This window comes from Manis javanica, chromosome 5 (genome assembly GCF_040802235.1).
Source record: "Manis javanica isolate MJ-LG chromosome 5, MJ_LKY, whole genome shotgun sequence".
In the NCBI taxonomy this organism is placed as follows: Eukaryota; Metazoa; Chordata; class Mammalia; order Pholidota; family Manidae; genus Manis; species Manis javanica.
Window position 1 is genome coordinate 83,976,402 of NC_133160.1, and position 21,738 is coordinate 83,998,139.

Below are 21,738 nucleotides of genomic sequence, written 5' to 3' on the forward strand. Positions count from 1 at the left end.
TGCTTCCGTTCCCTCACATTAGTGAGCAATGTCTGTTGTATTTTCCCCTTCTCTCTGTCCCGGATTCCCGCCTCATCCCCTCTGTCAGAGCATCTATCATCGTGGTGTCGATCACAGCTGCAGCGGCTTCTCTTTCATCTTCGTTCCCCCGCCAGAGCGAGGGAGGGAGAGGGAGGCGGAAAGGAGGTGGGAGAGGGACTGGTAGAGGAAAGGGGGGAGAGACGAGGGAAGACAGACTTAGAAGAAGCTAAACCGCGTGTGCAGTTTCTTGTCAATTTCACGGGGTGGGGGGGTGCGGAGGCCAAGCGTGCTCCTCCGTGGGTTCCAGGAAGCTCGGGGTCCTTCCTCCTCTTGCCAAGTTGCCTGATCCTTCCCGCCAGGCGCGCGCGCTAACACACACACACACACACACACACACACACACACACACACACACACAGACACACACACACACACAGACACACAGACAGACACACACACCCAACTAGGACTCGTTCTACAGGCTCTGGGAAAAGGGGAAAAAAGTCCTCAATCACCACCTCCTTTGCGCCGTTCTCCTCCCCCCAACCCCACCCCGCGGGCAGCCCAGGAGACCTGGAGGCGGGGGAGAGGGGAAGCGACGCAAGTGGGTAGCCTTTCAGCGCCACCGAGGCGCGGGAGGAGGAGAAGCGGCGGGGAGGCGCAGCCGCTCACCTGCGGGGCAGGACGCGGAGCAGGAATCCCGGCTGCGCACTCTCCCGCGGAGGAGCCGGGACGCGCCCGGAAACCTGAACGCGGCCCAGGAACGGGAGTCCGCCTCCCCTACCCGGCAGATCTAAAGGGGGCAGCTCTTTGCTTTGACTGAGCGGCCCCGAGGAGGTGTAGAGGACGGCGAGCAAGCGAGCCAGGCTGAGAAACTCGAGACGGGAACAAAGGGGTCGGGCTCTGTGCGTGTGTGTGTGTGTGTGTGTGTGTGTGTGTGTGCGTGCGCGCGCGCGCGCGTGTCTGTCGGCTCGAGCTCCCCGCAGAAGCATTTCGGTCTGAGGCCCCTGCTGTGACTCTCCGAGACCCTGCCGTGCCCTCCGCCACCGACGCCCAGCGCTCGCCGGCACAAACTTTATTACCCAGACTTCTTTCTCCTCTCCTCGTCCTCCGCCCCCGCCTCCTCCTGCTCCTCGTCCTCCAGCAGATTAAATGCTCTTGGAGAAGAAAAACCAAAGAGAAAGGGAAGGAAATAAGCAGCTATAAAACGGACATCTCCAACCTGGGTGGCATTTTTTTTTTTAACCTTCCAGGAAGTGGACATTTCGTTATCTTCTGTTCTCCAGGTACCTTCACCCTTGGGGCAAACGGAGCCTTTTTGCCCAGCTCCCCATTTTTTCGGAAAACAAACTCGCAAATCGGCAGCCAGGGCACCTAAAGTGGAGAGTTTGCGTAGAGACGCGCGGACGGACCCTCCTCTGCAGTTTAGTTTTGCCTCCTCTAGAACTGACGTCCTCCGCGCGCAGACCAGGGAGACACTGGGGGCGTGTGGTGGCCGCCCTGGCAGCCTAGCCTAGTGCGCGCCACGCCGCGCAGACGCCCCAAGAGGCGCCGGCTGCGGCGGCCCTCGCAGCCTGGTGCCCTTCGGCCTCCGGGGCGGGCGCCGGCATCTGTCTCCACGGAGCGGGAAGGCACGGGGTGCCGCCGGGGCTCGGGCGCCGCCGCAGCAGCGCCGGCTGCCGGCCCCACTTCCGTCCGCTGTCCTCCCTCACGCAACCTCCCAGTTCCCTTCTTCTCCCCTCTTTCGTTGACCCCCCCCTCTTTCCTGCTGTCGCTTCGGGTGCTCCCCCAGCGGAGCGGAGATTACAGAGTGATCGGGATGCCCCAACTCTCCGGGGCAGGCGGCGGGGGCGGGGGGGACCCGGAACTCTGCGCCACGGACGAGATGATCCCTTTCAAGGACGAGGGCGATCCACAGAAGGAGAAGATCTTCGCCGAGATCAGCCACCCCGAAGAGGAAGGCGACTTAGCCGACATCAAGTCCTCCTTGGTTAACGAGTCCGAAATCATACCAGCCAGCAACGGACACGAGGTGAGTGGGCCGCTGCTTCGAGCTCCGGGAGGCGTGGCGGGTCCCGGGAAAGGGCAGAGAGGGAGAGGGAAGGTGCCGGCGGTTCCGGCTGACTGGTCCCGAGGAGGCCCCCCTTTTGCTGGGGGAGTGTGGTGGCGGAGGGCCTGGAGGGTGGCGTGTGTTTCCCTGCTCATCATTCTTCCTTTGTGAGTGTGTTTCTGTGTCGGATGGGAGGTGGAGGAGGGTGCGGGAAAGTTTATTCCAAGTGGATAAATTTCGGCCTTCGGTGGCTGAGACAGCTTTGCGGGCAGGAGAAGCTGCTTGTAATCCATAACGTTAGGGCGGTTGAGGGCACGAAGCATTAAAGCTAGGATGTCTGAGCAACAACTACTGAGAAGTTCTTCCGTAGGACTGAAAACAAACTACACCCACTATCTCTTTCGGTAGATGTCTGCAAAAGTGCGTTAAACCACCAAACGGCTTAGGTAGAGGCAAGCAGAGCCACAGGCAGAGAGAAAGAGGAGGCGAGCGTGGGCCGGGAACCGGAGGGGCAGTCCCAACCGCTGCAGAACCGGGCTCATGCGGAGCAGGCGGCCGAGGGGGCGCGCTCCTGGCTGCGGGGGCGGTGCGGGGCCAGGTCTGTGCTGCTGGCGGAGTCACAGCGCCGGGGCTGGCTGCTGGGAGCCGTGGGCGCATAAAGCCCAGCCGCCCGAGGGCGGGTGGGGGGGGGCGCAGTACCGCCTGCAACACAAGTTTTTTGCAACCCTCGTCACTTAAAGAAAAAATAAAGCGCCTATGTTTGGGCCAGATCAGGTCTTAAATCTATGCAGAAGAAAGGCGAGTCAGAGTAGGGATGCGGCGGAAGTCAGGGCACCCACTCAGCGGAGTGTGGAAAGGGCTTTATCAGATCTCCGGGCCTGCTGCGGGCGATAGGGCTGGTAACCCGAGTAGAGTAAATAGAGACACGTGGGTGCCGGCTAGAGAAAGCGGTGAGGGGGACCGCGCGAAAGGGCTATTTCAGGCCGCGCGGAGAGCTGGGAGGGCGGATGGCCCCTGATATCTGACACTCCACTGGCCACCCTTGTTCAACAACTGGGAAACGCTTTGGAGGAGGAAATCCGGTAGAAAAGTCCTGACATTTAAATGATTTCACCAACGCTTTTTCCCTCCAAAGAAACTTGGAAGATATACCCGTTTTCCTTAAATGGCATCTTTCTGCCCCCCAAAAGAAAGCGTGTGGTTTTGGGGGCGGGGACACTTGAGTTTTAAACAACTCGTAAGAACACCTCAGTTACCTTCTTTATTCCAATGGCAGGGGTGAGTATGCATTTTGGAAGTCTGGGGCCCTGAGTTCTAAGGAGAACTAGGGATGTTCTTTATCCCCTGAGCCTTTTATCCCAACATGCCAATTTGACGGGAAGCCGGGGTGGGGGAGCGACGGTGTACCCAATCCCACTTAAAAGGTTTGTGACTGTGAATGTTGGGGGGATGAGGTCATTAGGAGGACACATGTCCAAGGAACCAAATAATATCCAAAGTAGAGTCCAAACGCTCATATTTGTAGAGCAGCCTCTTTTTATTTCTACCCATTTTGCTTGTTCCTTATTCCATAAGTATATTTGCCACCCTCTTGACATTTTCTACACGTTTCTGCTGAGGAGAAGGGCGCTGCTTTTGAAGCCCAGAACCCAGAGTATTAGGGCTCTGTTAATCTTTATAGCAGTGGTAAGTGGGCATGGGGCAGACCCAAGGAAGATGGTGAAGGGGGTATTACCACTGATGTGCACGTGGTTGAGTCTGGGTGGATGGTGGTTACCAGAACTGATATTAGCTGGGTACCTTTTAGATGTTTGTAACCCAATTCTCAAGTTTTCCACCCTTTAACCACAGAATAGTTCACTTTTCTCCTATAAACTTGCACTTAGCCAGCCTTGGTAGGTTTTAAGGAATGGAACTCCTGATGGGACTGGCTTGGGACAATTGCTCTAAGAACCCAATCTGTGAGTGTTTGGGTTGTTTTTATTGAAAATGCCATTTTCAGTTGAAAAATCATATTTCAGCCTGCTTTTAATTAGCTCTGATTGAAGTGAACAGTGGTTAAAGAAGCTATTAAAATGATCAACCCCATTAAATCAATTCCTATCAAGCATCCAAGTAGCCTTGATGCATTTTAGCAAAGAGCAGTCAGAGTAGCACATGTATCTTTTTCAAATTTACTATATTGCTATTGTTTTTGATATTTATCTTTCTACTCTTGGGCAGGTAATAATCACTCAAAAATACATGATGAAAAGAAAGAAACAGATTTTCCAGTACTCAACCCCGGACCACCCCTCTTAGATTAATAAAACGGGCAGATTGAGTTGCATGTAATCTTCCTCTTTTGAGTTACCAGTGGACACACACTTAAATCATTACTGTCACAAACTCTAAGGGGATTTTCTTTCTTTTGGGGGTGGGGATTCTTGCTGTTAGGTGACCAGACAAGCACAAACCTCCCAGGAGCCCTACCATGACAAGACCAGAGAACACCCTGATGATGGTAAGACACTAATTCTACTTCTCCCAATTTTATCATTTACCCTGTGCCATTTGTGAACCTAGTATGTTTTGCTCTTTCTGAGTCCAAGAAACCAAGATCAGATGTGATAAGACTGTGCCCACTGTTTTAACAAAGTTGGGAAGAAAACTTACTGCTTATCTCTAATATATAGTTACATAATTTAAAAACTGCTTTTGAATGATTAGGGCCTTTGGATTTCAGTTGGCTTCCAAATTCTTTATGAAGAAGAAATGTTTATATTTTCCTCTTCCTCATTTTACCTAAAGTTCTAATTGACTTAAATTTTCAGTGCTTTTTCCTGCGTTGTTATAGAGTGATGGTCTACACCAATTTATTTTCCAGCAAGAGTAGTTTCAAACGGATTTTAATTTGTAAATTGCTGTTTCTTGTTACAGCGAGAAGGCAGGCAGTAAATGCACAGACTAACTATGGTTCGGTAAAGCAGAGTCTAACTTGTAAAAATATAAAACTTCATTTTTAAAATTAGGAACTATGCACATACATGGTAGTTAGTCTTTTTCCCCACTTTTGACTCTTACTCAAGACTTTAAAAATTGTACATTTTTTTTAGGGTTAAGGAGAACTCCCAATGACTTTGAAAGTATCAGGTAATCTGTAGGATTTCCTTGTTGAACATTGCATTTCTGTTCTCCTTTAATTACTTACAATTGACCCAGCCAGAGTAAAGTGTTGTACATATAATATGTCAGCCAGAAGAAGAGAAACGAACTGTATTAACAGTCTTCCTTCCCAGCTACAAAGTAGTAAGAAAGACTAAAGAGAACAAATTATATACTGAACACACATAAATTTCTTTGACTAAATGATGTAAGTGTGTAGCACATAAAATTAAGTCTCCTGGAGTTAATCCTTCATAGATTTGGGTAGTTGCCCACATAGTAGATACAGCTCTCTTCCTTAGTAAAATCTAGACATTTTCTAGAAATCTAGAAGCACAGGTAGAATTTTTGAGTTTGTCTTTAAGATGGAACATAACTTCAAGTGCATAATGTGTGTATAGAGCTAGCTGACCTAATATCTTTATATTACATCTTTAGGTTGTGTGTATTCTTTTATGTATCTGTATTTCTTAGTCCAGTTTGTTAGTATTGGAACAAATTAAGTTAGATAGATAACACTTATTTTTGTAAAAATACCTGTCAGTAGTGGAAGTAAATTGAACCACGTGTTTTTAAAACATCTGGTTTGCTGCTAAGCCACTTAGGAGACTAAATACTGTCCATCTAAAATAGAGCATAATAATCCAGTTACAATATTTTGTAAACAAATATTTTATATAAGGGCTGATTTCTCAAAGAACTGTTAGATTTTCATATGAAAAATACAGTGACATAAAAAGGAAATCAATGCAACATTGATTGTTCTTTGGATTCTCTCAGGAAAGCATCCAGATGGAGGTCTTTACAACAAGGGACCCTCTTACTCGAGTTATTCTGGGTACATAATGATGCCAAATATGAATAATGACCCATACATGTCAAATGGATCTCTTTCTCCACCCATCCCGAGAACGGTGAGTAACATGCTGATGTTGCAAATTATTTTCGGAAGTGCAAATTAATTGGTATTTCTGCAAAAATTTTTTAAACCCTGGAAATGCTTTCATTATATATGACCAGTCATTGCTAAATAAGACCTACTATGAGGAATGGCTCCCTTAAAATATCGCTACCTTTGATGCCCTGCACTTGGAATTTTAGCTTTTGACTTCTTGGTTAACATTAATAACAGTTCACCAATTATCATGCAATCAAGTGAAGTTAAATCAACAACTTTATGAGTTTATGAGTATTGTGCTTTGTATGCTGATGAGAGGAAAAAACTGATTTAGTCTTTCAGTTAACTAGTACTGTATATTTTCACTGCCCATAGCTACCTAGAATCAGAACTACTTGAGTCATTTGGAGGTAAACATTTGGAATGTTACTTCAGCCTTTAAAATTGTCTCATTTTATTGCATTAGCTAATGTTTCTTTAAAATAATTTGGGCTGAGTTATTTTTACCTTATTGACAGTTGTTGAGAAACTATCACTTGAAGATAAATCTAATGAAAATTGTTCTTTTTATCTCGTGGTTCAGTTAACTTTTAAAGTTTTAAAAATATAGTGACATTATAACTGTATTGCGCAGATGCCTAACTGAAGAATTTCAGATATGTTACTTGGCGATATTTCTCTTTTTTTGGGCAAGTGTAAACCTCGTTTATATAGTAAGAAACATCTGAAGGGTAACTTGTTCAGTATGTGAATGGTGGAATGTGCTAGTGATAGAGTTCCCCCTGAGAATTGTCCCTCTTGTTGTGGTGATGGAATTTTACTGTTCCATCAATATATTTACCTTCTTTCTTCTCTACCCCCTAAGCCCCAATGAGAAACAAGTATTATGGGTCTTGGGGAATATGGTTTCGGTCTAACTGGCCCTCCTGGGAGTCAAATCCATGATTGTAAACTGGAACCTATGGTCTTTGCCTTATTTGCCCAGAGCTTCCACTAAGTAAAAAAAAAAATCAGTCATGGACATCTGGGGAAAATACTGTCTTTTATACCTCAGTGACAGAATGTGAGGTAGAGAAGATTCACCAAAGTAGCAGAGAAGAATGGTTCACAGTTACCAACAAACAAGAGTATTTGTGTTTCTCCTGGTTATCTGTAGTTCTCTATTGCTGAAATGATAGGCATGTGAAATATAATCACTTATGTGGGCACTGTGATTTAGAAGTTATTGTGATAATTTTTTCCACAAATTTCAAAAAGATACTTGACTTTTCAAGTAGGGGAAAAGATTTTTCTAATTTTCGTATATCAGCTAAAATGGTGATCTTGGATATCTTGTGATGGTTGTAGGAAATAGCAATTTCACATTTTAAGAGATTTTTTAAATATTTAATGATAGTGATGTCTCTGTGACACATATGAATCTCCTACCTAAAAAGTGAATTAAAAACAAATATACTTTACTATTTAAAGATGACTCCCAAATAAATGCTTCTGAGTTTTAAAATCTGTAGGAGACTTTACATTTGTTGAACTAAATATGCACACATATCCAGATATTTATTTTATACTTGGACTGTTTTGTTTTTTTGTGAGGTAAGAAGAATATGTTTTAGATAAGAAATAGTTGAAAATTTCTGTTTAAAATGTTTTTAAAACTACAAATAATCTTTCTGACATATCTAAATTATAGTCTTTGATCTGATACCAATGGAAAATAGACACTGAAACAATCTTATGCCTTTTGGCTGTGCTTTTGGCAGTTAATGCTTAATAACTATGGAATTTATTCCACTTCTCCTTTCAAAACTAATTTCTTAAAAGTCAATAAAATAAAAATCTGCTGATATTTATAAATTACCCCTAAGCATAATGAAAATTAACCTGCTTTTCCTCTTTAAATCAGCATTTTTCTGCCTTAGGTCTCTCCAGCCTTTTCTCCTCCTCCTCCCACTGCTCCCAACCAGTATACTAACCATTTTGAAGTTTTGATAGCATGGAAGGTATTTATTATCAGTGTATTTATTAAATTTTTGAGATCAGTGAATTGAACATTCATTCACTGTTGAGGGAAGATTTGTGGCCAGAGTAAGTGTTGGTGGGGTGGAGAGTGGAGGAAAGGGGTTGTATAGTCAGGAAACAGTTACCTTGCCCTGTTATCTGCTGTTTTGCTTTATTCTGTTACATTTTAGGACATAATGTGTTTTAGGCATATTTTCTTGTGATATTCTGCAGTTTGCACAATTCCAGAAGCTTTTCAGTTTTAACCACAAGGCTATGCCCAATTTTTTTTTTTAAGGGTAGGACTAAAGTGAGTTACAATTGTTGGTTTTCAACACCTAACAGCTGTTTTAATATATCTGAGATCCACAACACTTTAACCGGAAGGCAGCTCTTCTTCTTCACTCCTAACCACACTTCTGCCTTCTTGCTCTTTAATGCTGTCCTTAGCAGGACTGAGTGTTTGAGAACCTGACAGCCACAGTGATAGGTTTTCATCTAGGATATCAGGAGCGGGGTGACCATTTGTGTTTGGACTTAAGGTGGAAGAATCTTTTTACTTGAATTTGTATTACATACAACTGCTTGTTTACTGCCTGTGCTGCTTGCAGGTGTTCAGACCAGAAAAACACCTGGGGTGGGGGAGCGCCCCTTCCCTACATAGAAACTTCTGTTTGTATGTAACTGCAGGTAACACAGAGAATACTGGGTAAGGCTAGTGGCACACACAGAAATGTTTCTGCTGGTAGCTCATTTTAGCAATTCTGTAAGCTTTGGCTCTTTTTAGACTAACACTGACATACGTATGCTTACACAGTTTTTATCTATGACCTATTACAGTATTACCTACTCAGGAGAACTGCCTTCACCAATCCAGGTTTTTCCTTCTGAAGAGAAGTTCTAGTTGGTTAATTACATTCTTCCAGACCTGAAATCTTGGAGGTTTGTCAATACCAGATAACTCATGAATGAATGTCTCACAGAATTTTAAGTAAGAATTCTTAGTTCAGATAAATTTGGCCCAACAAGAAAGCACCTGTAATAATAACACATGTGATGTCACCGTGAATTCTTAAAGAGTAGCAAACCTTGGCTTGAGTGGTTGTCTTCATAGAGAATGAGAAAATGATATAGAAGCCTATTAAATATTTCAGAGCAAGGACCCTAGAGAGTTTATTAAAAGCATACTCCCAAGCTTATCTTTCTCTGAATCTTATTTATGAGTATCTCTGTAGGCCAGTAGTAAAGTATTAAAAGAAAAAAAGAGTTCATTCCCTCCTCCACTGGGCCCTGGCATTTGCACGCCTGAGTATGGGGGACCAGTGAGCTTGGCTGGCTTTAACATAGTGAAAGTTCCTATTGGCCTAGTGCACTGTGGTTATTCATCATAGGTGTTAAACTTCCATTTGTCTCTCGAGAAACCCAAATGTTTAACACCTCTGAAGAGGAATATCTCTGTCCTTCCCTGTTGGCTGGGGAGGGACAAGCAGCACACGGGTGCAGAAAGCAGCAGAGAGCCTGCAGCCTGGCCTGCTCAGCATGGTGCTGCTGGCTTCCCCAGTGTGCTGTCTGAGAATGGTCGTAGGTGGACAAGAGTGATGTTTGTGTTTGCATTTCATTGTTCTTCCCTTATTTTTTAGTAGACATTGCTATTAAAATGTATCAGGAGTTCTTTTATCATTATTTTGACTAACTCATTTCTATTCTATGCTTTTTTACCTAAGGGAATCAGCATTTTGATTTCTGATGAACAAAATTATACCTATTATAACTTGGTCTTAACCTACCACCATGTTTATATTTGTTTATAAACAGCTACAATTTCATTTTTGTCATTGCTCACATCTGGAATTAAGAAACTAAGGTGGATATGTCTAATCAATAAGCTTACACTTATACCACTTACTATATATATGATATCTGATGCATATCACACTGTGGCATAGCTTTGAAAATAAACACAGAAATACTAATTCAAAGGTAGAGGGAGACTGGCTTATATTTTAAGCATGAATTTTAAGGGGGAGTGGCTTTACACTTTACCAAAATGAACTACTTAATTTGACTTACTGATAAACTATTTAAAATTTTCTAATCTAAGTTGCATATTTTTGAAGCTAAGTGTATTCATCTTTCCTCAGCAGAAGTTACGTTTTAGAAAGTGTATTCTATCTCAAATTTGAATATAGATGTCAGTAGAATGTGTGGGAAAATTCCTCAGAGCCCCCGAATGTTTCTGTTTGATTCATTCGTAATTGTACTGCTACACACTTGGGAAAGGATCACAGAATAATTGGGAGCTATTGCTATCCCCCCTTAAAAAATCATAGGCATCTTGTAACTAGATGGTTTGCTTATTCATGTGATCCTGAGAGCCCAACTACCCTTTGGGAGCTAATACTACACTTGCCTGACTGAAACAGCAAAAGTATATCTGTAGGAATTTCTTGTTCATTCATACAGACATGAGAACAACCCAGTTTCACTAAAACAAGACCAGAACAAACCCAACTTGCAAAAAATCTTGCCATTTGAAGGTACTCCCTCCCCCACCCCAACCCCAACACACACAGAGGTCCTAGACTTGTTCTCATCAGCCCCATTATTTTGACCAAGTTTCTCTTGTGGTCAAAGACTCATATGTGATTTATCAGGACAGATGTTGGACCTCACAAATAGATCCATCTGGACTTGAACTTGTTACCTCACAAGTATTCTTCTATAATATTAACTGAGAAAATTTTGCAGCTTTTGAGTCTTGTTGTGTTTTATTTTTTTAATTAATCCTGTTCTTTAGGTAAAACCATTTTTGATCTATGTGACTGGCTTTTTTTAAAGGAATCAGATCATTCCCTTCCTTTCTCAATCCTTTTGTTCCTCATTTGTGTATTATGGACATGATTGGAATTTTATACAACTGGTTTCCCTTTGATTTCTAGATAGACTTGAAATTTAAAGAGAAATATGCCAGCACTATCTGTGGGCCAGTAGAAAAGCAAATATATTTCATTTCCTGGTGTAAGTGGAGCTCAGTGTAATATAGGTGCTGCTATATATGGGACTGAAGGTTTTTTAAAAAGAGGACATTCATTTAAGACTTGTATGTTTAAAATTACTACTTAAAGGATCATGCCAAACTGAGCCAGGCTGTAGAAGGCTAATACTGTAGAGGTCGACACTTAGTACTGTTTTGCAGTCCTAGCGGGTCCTTGCTCAATGGAAAAGGCAGCCATTGGACTTTGTTTAAATAACTTTTAATGTATATTTTAGATCATAATCACTTTTAAAATATTAATTGTAACCTTATGAAGTCATAGTATAGGAACTGCAGATTCTGATATAAGCTCTTAAGCATATAAATGATCCAATGTCTAAGATTTGGAGGCACAAAGCCAGAAAATGACCTAGAGGCCAACAGCAAAGACTATGGGGGTGAGGATCAGGAAACTGCTGATGAATTATGAGATAGTTATATTCAGCCCAGCACACAATAGATGCTGCAATAGATTTGCTGAATAGAGAATGTACTAGAAATTTTTCAAGTATTTTTTTATACTTCCAAATGATCTCTTTATCAAATGCTATCTGAAAAGCAAAATCTGAAAATGGTTGCTACCTAATCTCAGAATTTTATTACTTTACTTTTTCTCTGATTTATTGTATAAATCATTAGACCGGTGTCTCTAATGAGGAAGTCGAAATTGCTCCTTGCAGAATGTTAAGTTTCTAAGTAACAGCTGAAAACAGCCTGGAGCTTGCTGCTAGAGTGAAAAAGAATGTAATGGACCCTCTCATGAGAAGGCATCGTAAGATGTACTTATCTCTCATTTAGGTCCTAGGAACAATTTGAAGAAAAAGGGATAGTAGACATTTTTTTTTTCAGAAAGATGTTGACATGGAAATATGATAATAATAAGAAAATCATCATTATGTTTTAGTATCATATAATTAATGCTTTTTTATTCATTTTTCTTTCCCAGATCAAAAGGACTTTTTTCAATAACTCTTGAGATATTTTCAGATATTAAAAAATTCTGAACGTTCTTTTTAAATAACATGTGGCAACATTGTGCTGACTTTTCTAGGCCAGTGTGTGTTGTAAATTGATTATATCTTTCTGCAAAGTGGAGAACAAAATTTTTGAGTCTTATTAGTTAGGGTAGGCAATTCACTGTGAAGGCTGAGCCTTAGAGGAGGGAAATACTGAGCAAGATGTCAGAAGACTTGGGGTCTAGTCCCAAGTCCATCACTTTTCCCCCAAATCCTTAGGAAGGTATTTAACTCCTATCAGCTTTTGTTTTGTTTACTCGTTTATAAATGGCATGTTAATATCTGACTTGCCTACCTTATGTGGTTGATGTGAAATTCAAATGGCACAATGCATGTGAAAACACTCAGTTTTCTAGCTAAGAGAGCAGAGCACAAGAGTAAGCCAATGCCCAGGTCCACCTGGTGGCAGTTCTGCAGCTGCAAGAGTTGCTTGGCTGTACTTGGCAAGATCCTGAGAAGGAATAAATTTTGTTTCTTACTGTGTCACCCTGCTGACCTAGAATTTGGACAGTGTGAGAAGGCCTTACGCTAACCTTTAGAAAATCTTTGCATAAATAAAAATTTGGGGAATTGTCATTAAAGTTCCTTACAAAGGTGGCTTTTTTCTTTGGGCCACTTTTTCTCTCCTAGTTGTTAGGAGATTACCTGATTTTCATTTTTAGCACAATAGTCTTCTATGAAGGGAATGAGATGTGTAAGGGAACAGATCTCTAAATGTCATAGTGGTTAAAAATCTCTTGTCCTTTTAATATTTTCTATGAAATTGCAGATAATTCTTAACTCCTTGGAGGGTGGTAAGAATATATTTTTGGTTAGGAGACTTTTTCCTTAATCCTTTAGGAGCTGGGTTTCTTCTCTCCACTATAGCGAGATATAAGAGCCATGTGAATGTGAAGGCAAGTAATTTTTTTATTTTTTCCCCTTTGAATTTTCTTCTAACTTAAATCTTTCCACCTTCCGTGACACCTAAAAGGATCAGGTCCAAGGAGATATCTTGTCTGGGAAGGAAGGAGAAACTGGTGGTTTTCTAGCCTCGTGGAAAATTCCTGCTTCCATCCTTTCAAGACTTCCTATCAGTAAAACCTAGTGAATGTTAAATCTATTTCAACGTTAAGTCAGATTTCTTGGTACAGAATTCTTCCATTTTTAATACAAAATATTATATCTTATAATAATTATAGTCCCATATCATAAACAACAGTTTGGATGAGTTAGATTAAGGAAAAAGATGCTGTAATCTTATCTCAAGTGCTTTAGCCTTTGTCTATGACTGTAAAACTTAGATTTTTTTAAGTCTGAAAAAACCCCAAAAGTCCTGAAGTAAAAAAAAAAAAAATTATTTACTGTAATTGGGCTCACCAGTTAGCTAGCCAGCAAAGTTAGGAAAAGAACTAAGTCTCCCAAACATGGCTTGGATTGGTTTTTACTCATCTTAATGTATACATTAAAACTTTTAGATTAAAACTCAATAGTTTATTTTTTGGAAAGGGAAAACAGTTACCTTTATTAAAATCTACTACCTTGTGAGACATACTGTGCTAGGCAATTTACATGGTTACTTTATTTAATGCTAACTGAAAACTGTGGGTGGTAATCTCCATGGTGAAGATGAGGGCGCATCCTTAGGGACAGTGGTAACCTGCCGCAGCTTACCAAATTGTAGGGTTAGTGCCCTTCCTTAAGGTCTGAAGCCTTGCTTATTTTCCTTAAAAATAACCCTACTTGCCTTTCAGAATGTAAAACACTTATTAAATGAATCATAATGTTGATTAAGATGTAAAACAGAAGAATTCTTTTGATGACTTCAATAATGCTTAACTATTTTTTATGAAAGTAAAAAGAATACTTTCACTTAAAAAGCAATACCTTTCACTAGAAAAATCAGAAAACCCAGATAAGAAGTAACAAAAAAAATCGGAAAACCCAAAAGGAGTAACAAATATTCAATTCCTAGGAGTCTACTATAAGAGATGATCACTCTTAAAATGTGCTGTGTGGCCTTCTGGACCTATGTACCTATAGATATACATATATATATATATATATATATATATAAATAAGTAAGTATCAGTCATACCCTAATTAAAAAAAAATAAGTATGTTATACCTTCATGGCAATAGGAACATAATACACCATTTTGTAATTTGTTTTTTCCCATCAATATACAGTGGATATCTTTTTTACTCTTAAGTAACATCATTTTTAATGGTTACCTAATTTATTTAACCAGTGTTTTGTTGGTAGACATTTGGATGGTGGTAACTTTTTTCCCTATCATAAGAAATATCATAATGAAATGCATATTTTCTAACTAAATCTTGGCACAGATTCTATTTCTTTCTAATAAATTGCTAGAAACAGAATTGCAGAGACATAGGCAGTGCACATTTTTAGATTGGGGTTAGCCCAACATAGCAATTTAACTTTAAAAAAACACATTCATTTAAAGTTAGTATTTAAAAGTAAGTACTTGATTATGTTCAAGTTTTGTTATGGTTGGTGTTTATAGGCTGATAATTTTCATGTCTTCTTCCAGTCAAGAATCAGTCCAGTGACAGTTAAGAGGTCGGACAAATGGAGAGCAAAGAGTATCAGCTTAATTATTTATAAGGCTACATTGGAGAATGCAGCTTAAATTGGCACAGTTTTGGACTTCTCCAAATTGAACACACCACTAAGCCACAGGCCTCCCCGATAAAGATGGGGGTTTGCCTCCTGGAGAACTGGAGACAAGAACATACCCCTGTGTGGGCAAGCTGGCCTCCAGAGAGAGAGCAGTCAGTCTGTCTTTGCTCAGTTTCTTCACCGAATCACCAGAGAAGAGTGGATCTCCATGTGGAAAGTGAATGAGAGGGTGAGAGAGAAAAAGGATACAACCACCCCCAAGAAGCAGAAGTTGCTACTGTATTAGCCAAGATAGGGAGGAGGGAGGTGGAGAGGACGGCTGTCTCCTCGGCCATAATCCGTGAGCAGACCAATCAGACTGGGCCAAGCACAGTAAGGGTGAAATGCATTCGTGCAGAGGACGGGAGCTGTCACAGAGGGCTGCTGTTGGGGTCAGATCCCACTGCTCTGTTACTGACTGTGTGTTCTTCAGTCAGTATGCTCTCTGAGCTTTAGTTTCTTTACCTGTAACAGAGATGACTGCCTCCTCTACTTGTAAAAGTACACAGTACTCTGTGTTAGTAGTAGTGTTTCTGGAAGGGGGACCAGCTGTCCAAGTTACTGATGTTCTTGTAAAAAAGGCAGCCACCCAAGCCTCTCCGCAAATGTCCTGAACCAGAAACTGCAGGCAGGTCACACGTGTGCACTTGGAGCAAGTCACTTCCTTGATGCTTACCTAAGGTACGGTCTGGAAAAACACAGATCCAGTAGAATGTTCAGTAACTTAACTGAGGTTCAGGTAACTTCAGTGACTTTGCACAAGGTCTTACGCCAAGAGAGCAGTGGAGCTTGGACTCAGAGTCTGGTGCTTTGGTCCCAGAACTCTTTATCTCCACTCAGCCCTATCCAGCCCTGTCCTCAGCGAGACCCCTGGCACTCTCTTCACTTCTAGTCAGACCTCAGAAAGCTTCCTACCCAAGTGCCCTCCTCCACTGACTATAGAATAAAACCCACATTCTTTAGCACTATTTTCAAGACTTTTCCATAATGTGGAGCCATCTACCTTTCAAGCCTTCCCTTTTCATTGCCATACTCTGCAGCTTAAGATACAGCTTCATTTCCAGACCTGCACCCTAAACCCTTTCCCAAATCCCTGTTTTCAAGTTTTTCTCTTGGCCTCCCTGCAATGTCCTGCTCCCTCTTCTCTGCCTGCACAATCTTGTTCATCCTTAAAGGCTCAGGCTAATGGTACCTCCTCCATAGAGTGCCTGCTGACTCCACCACCAGTTAAGACTAAGTGCTCTCTCCTGTGGCTTCCTGCAAGACCTGCTTCATAACTCTGTTACCATCTCATTATGTTGTCTTGGTCTCTATTTCTTACTAGTTGTTAGGTTCCTTTAGGTTAGGGAGCATGTCATTCATCTCTATTGCCCAGAACCTCTTATACTACTTGGCATTGAGCTGGTTATACCCCAGAAGTTTCTGGAATAAACATAGTAGAAATTTTAAAACTTCATGAAGGTAGGACAATAATGCCAAGTATAAATGTATATTTACATGGAGACTCATTTAAAAAGGTTAACTCATACAGAATCACAAAGCTGAAATTGAGTTTAGGAATTATCTGAACATTAAATATAGAGTCCATGGACTAGACATTAGCTTTTGGTTTTGAGTGATTAATACATGCCAGGAACTGTTCTAAATACTTTACATATATTAACTCATTTAATCCTCACAATGATATCCCTAACATCCCTGTTTTACAGATGAGGAGACTGAGGCATGGGGAGCTTAGAAAGGGTTCAGGATCACTATAAACATACCAAAAAGTGATAGGTCAGATAAAGTTGGTCATGTGTTTGGATTGTATAGCTAGTAAGTGATACCGTTACTGGAGCCCAGGCCTTGACTTCCACTGCAGGGTGCTTTCTGCAACTTCATTATCTTATTACCATCACTGCCATTGGCCCATAGAAGATACTAAATGATTGTTGACTTGGTGAATTTCTCATCAGTAAAATGTATTGATTCTTTTAGGGGATTTGTGGGCATAGAATGAATCAGCATATGAAATTATAAATTTCTTTAACATTATTTTTGGTAACACCTCTCTCATAGAGAACATGGAGTTCAAAGGCAAAACAATTGGATGCAGGGGAAAGGAGATATATAAAAGATGTTGAAAGTTCTAGCCTGATGATGAGGGGACAGTAGTAGTAGAAATAATGGATTTAGAAAGAGAAGCAAGTTTTAGGACAGAGATATTCATAAGTTTAGCTTAAGAATTATCCCATGTTTTCTTTTTCATGCTAAGAAAACAAATTACTGATATCTAGAAGCATTTTACCTTATGGACATCTTTTTAGTTCCACGGTTTATTTAAGCCAGCAGTGTCTCACAAAATTATTTCACTTACCTCTGAAGCTGCTTCTGTATGATTGTGAGAAATAAAACTGCATATTGCCCAAGGAAAGGAGAGTAATAGTACTAAGAATATACCAGCATGTAATATTTAATGAATGCATTTTTCTTATTAAATACTCACATACTGTGAAGTGGCTACTAGTAGTCTTCCCATGTTTCCAATAGGGAAACTGAGGCACAGAAAGGTTATTTGATTGCTCTAGTCCCAAAGTTTAGTAAGTGGTAGAACTTGAATTCAATGCCAGGTAATCCCTAATTTAGGAGCTGAGACCTGACTCATAAACTAGTTCTTCCCTCAAAAGAGTGTGGGAAAAATCCTTAGTCAGTGTTGATAAAATACTTTGAGGACTGAAAGCATCTGTTATACTTGTGTTTTACTAAACAATGTACGCGGTTCAACTTCAGTGGTAGCTTAAATAACAGGTTCTAAGGATACTTGAAAATTGTCATCTGGCTCATTCAACAAGTAATTGTGCAATTGCTCAATATGCTGTTGAAAATTCCCAGGAAGTATTTGTTCCTTGGGTGTATCAGACACACTTTGATAAATGTCTGATTGTTATGGGAATCCCTATTGCTCATTTCTAGGGGCCCACTGTCCCCAGGTCTTAAGGACTAAATAAGTTAAATAGCTGTGCAGCCAAAGGTTTGTGATTCTTTGGAATCTCTTTGATAAATGATGTTCCCTCCTTATTCCATAAGAACTGAGCCTTTGCATGCAAAAACCCACTACCAAAGAATGTTATGTAGTATGTGCTTCCTTTGTAGGAGTTGTTAGTAGTGTTTTTTATGGTAGCATGATGTTAGGTTAAGTAAGAGAAATTAGTTTAGAGTTAACTAAGATGTGGTTGTTCCTAAGAAGTTGCAACAATGCATTTCCCTTAAAAAATAAACTTTTCTTGTTAAGGATATATTTATTAGCAACAGTCTTCTTTCTCTCAAAAAGAAATGTCTTCTTTTTTGATTATTTTTTAAAAAGTAACCTATTTTTAAAAGTCAGGAGAAAATAGGAAAAAAAATAAATTAAAGGTACCTCTATTTCTGTCATTTAGATATAATGATTTCATTTTCTCGTGTGTGTTTTGGGGGGTGTATTGACACATGTCCTGAATCTTGAATGCCTGCATCCAAATCTAGGATCTTCTACTTGCTAGGGTTCTAATGGAAAAATTACTTTTGCCTTTCTGTTTCTGTTTCTTTACTCATAAACAGTTTGAGAAATTTTGTGATGGTTGGAAACATAGCAGGAAATGATTGCTTTGAAAAATGACATTACTTAGTTACTACGTAGAGGAAATATTTGGTCAAATATTTGTCAATGCCATCGCAGGGAAATCACTACCTGCTAGGAAAAAGGTGCCAAGATCTATCCATGGTTGTAAACCTGAGGATGTTTGTGCTCATGTCTTACCTACCATTTATTAAATAATTCTAAGATAAACCGAAGTTAAATGATTTAAGATCATATAACTAGATTTTATGGGGGGGGTTGTATTTAGTTGGAGAAATTAAAAATTAAATTTTTCAAAAAAATGTTTTCTCCCAAGATGACTGGATATCAGGAAAGAATAGAAGTTTCTGTATAGAGGCAAGAGAAATGTGATATTTAACTAATGAAACAGTTCATAACTCAGGGACATCTGACATGTTTAATTTTTATCATTTTAATAGTTTTTGAGTGAGCTCAATAATGTGTATGTGATGTGAGGTTTGAAAATTCTTGGTGCTGTCTGAGGAAAAACAAATTTTAAAAGGCTGTTTTTTTTTTTAAGTTATAATGTTGCCAATTCCATGGTGGGGAAAAAATACTGACCTGGAAGTAGGCAAGACATTCACTAGCTTTGTGTCTTTGAACAAGTCCCTGACTTCTTCAAGCCTCAGTTTTCTTATCTGGAGGTGGTAATAACAGTTGTGTGCACTGAGGGAGGCATATCATGTTACTGTGCTTTTCTAGTTTAAAAGTCTCTGGGCTTCTAGATGTCAGACCTCAAACAAGATCAGAGAAGGAAACACATTTTTCTTTCTCTCCAGTTGTTTTATCGATACTGAAGCATCAGAACTGACCTCAGTGCTCTGGCAAAAGAGGTTTTTCTGCTCTAGGAGTAAAGCAAGGTCTAATGTATGGAAAGACAGAGAACTGACCCATTACTGCGTTTGCCTGGCCCTGGGAGGGCATCGCATCATGCATTAGTAACTTTCTGGGGGCCAGAAAGTACACCAGAAGTGCAGACTCATACCAAGTAAGATCTGGACATCAAATTTGAATAATTCTGTTGGGTTGAGTTGCTTACTATTAGAGGTCTGCCTTCAGAGAACCTGCTCATATCTTTTTTCTGCTTTCCTGTCCTTCTCACACCCCATTATATTCCTAGAACTCCTTGCTCAAAGTCTTCATCCAGATACTGCATTTTCACAAGTACAGATTTTGTTTTAAAGCCGCAAGGTATCTCCATGGACACAAGTAAGGCTCATGTAGTTTTACTCCAGAGGCGCATCCAGGAGGGTTTCCCCTCTGGCTTACTTTTTTTAATTGGGGTAGGAAGAATTTATTCACTTGTTTAATCAACATTTACTCAATGGCTACATATTTTTAAAATAGCTTTACTGAGATACAATTCATATATCATACAGTCACCCATTTAAAGCATACAGTTTAATAGTTTTCAGTATATTTACAGATGTCTGCAACCATCACCAGTTAATTTTAGAACATTTTTATCACCTCGGAGAGTTTCCATCACCCTTTAGTTGTCATTCCCTTACCTCCCCATTTCCTCACCCCCCACTTCCGGTCTCAGCAACTACTAATCCATTTTTTTGTCTCAATAGGTTTCCCTGTTCAGGACATTTTATAAACATGGAATCATAATATGTGGTCTTTTGTGACTGGCTTCTTTCACTTAGCATAATATTTTCAAGGTCCATCCCTGATGAAGTGTGTATCAGTACTTTGTTCCTTTTTCCCTCTGGTTCTTCACCACTGTCTCTCGCCCCCCAGAAGTTAAGTCATCTCCCTAATGCAAATATGAGCATCAGTACAGTTGGGAAAGAAGTTGGTTTAGCCTATTCTGGGAGAAAGGAAAGTCAAAGTCAGTTGAATCTTCAGGTGTATAAATCAGTGGAGAGAATTTTTTTTTGTTTGATTGCAGGGCCCCATCAGTTAAGAATTTGACAATTGTATAATTATTTATGAATTATATACCTGAAGTACATAATTATCTAATGACTCAGGTTACAGCATACACTTAGGGCAATACTATGATTATTGATAGGAGCTGCAAATTCTTATCTTGTATAGAATTGATAATTTCTAATTATTTTGATCAGTTTCTTATCAGATCTCACTGTAGATTTTGGCTCTAAAGCAGATTCTTAAAGAGTTGGTATTAGAAGTAGGGTGACTGTTAGCTTTGCCACCTTCTTGCTGTTTGCCTGTGCTTGCGTTACTAGCATTGTTTTCAGTCCACTTGGTACTCTTGCCCATCTGACATACAGAGCAGATAGAGCCCCCAATGACAATCTGTATATTAAGAATTTTTGTAAAGTTTAAGATTTTTATGTAAAAATCTATATTGCCATTGTCATGTTTTCTTCTGCACCCTAGTAGATGCTGCTGCATATGCTGTATACTACCTTAAAACTCACTCTTGCAGGTTGAGGAGGGAGAGTAGAGGAGACAATATTCCTTGTTTGTTCCAGTGAGATGCGTCTGACAGTCTGGCCTGGCTGCTGTGTGCTCACGTGAGCATGCTGTATGAGACCAGCAGATTATGCACAGCTCATGAAAATGATTCTCTTTTGGGCCAGTTGTGTTGGTTTGGGGCTATGTGGGTTGCTTATAGATTGCTCAGAATCACCTGGGGCTGCTGCCCACCTGGCTGCAAGCTGAGGCTGTGTGTGACGTGGGGGTGGCCCAGCTAGATCATGTCATTGGAGGATGTGCTTCACACTGACCTGGGGGTGTCTCCTGCTCACCTTCCTTGTGATTCTGCCCTCCAGCTGCTCTGTGGGAATTCTGCTGCCCTTTTCCCCTTAGAGTAGATGTCTGTGTGAGGGTGTTTGCTGTTTCAGACTAAAATGGACTGTGAGTACAAGCAATGGAACCTCTTGAAAAGGAAGCCCACTGCCGTCTGAGACAGTTCTGTCTTTCACAAGCATGTTGAAAACTGGGCCCTGTCCAAATCTTGACATATTCTTGTGGATCTTGATGGCAGAACTCTTTGCTAGTCCCCACAGGGCCCTGTCTGATGAGAACTGGTCATTTGACTTGGAGGAGGCAGAGGAGAAGTTTGAAATCATCTCTAAGAATAAGACTGTTTCCTTAACATGAGTTTGTGACCAGCTTTGTTCTTCACTGAAGAAATATCCAAAAGAAATGGGCTGAAATTTTTTAAAGAATTTAGATGGGAAGAATTACTTGAGAAGGAGGGATTAATAAACATTGAAATGGTTTATCACAGGAAAGCAGGGAATCTGATTATTTGAAGGCTTTAAGAAGGAATGTTTATTGTGACTTGAGTGCCTCACCTGGAAGGACCACAGACC

General features: G+C 40.7%; 1 protein-coding gene across 5 annotated transcripts in view; it reads left to right on the plus strand.

Moving 5' to 3' along the window:
- The first annotated feature begins 422 nt into the window (after positions 1-422).
- The window catches only part of LEF1 (lymphoid enhancer binding factor 1), a 112,769-nt gene continuing 91,453 nt past the window's right edge, over positions 423-21,738 (plus strand). For 2 of the 5 annotated variants that reach the window (XM_017673845.3, XM_073237199.1), the window contains exons 1-3: positions 424-2,053; positions 4,508-4,574; positions 5,996-6,129. In XM_017673845.3, coding sequence (XP_017529334.1) covers positions 1,841-2,053; positions 4,508-4,574; positions 5,996-6,129 — 414 coding nt within the window. In that variant the 5' untranslated portion in view covers positions 424-1,840. Of the gene's footprint in view, positions 2,054-4,507; positions 4,575-5,995; positions 6,130-21,738 lie in introns of all 5 variants that reach the window. The other 3 variants (XM_017673846.3, XM_017673848.3, XM_017673847.3) reach the window with 2 other exon arrangements.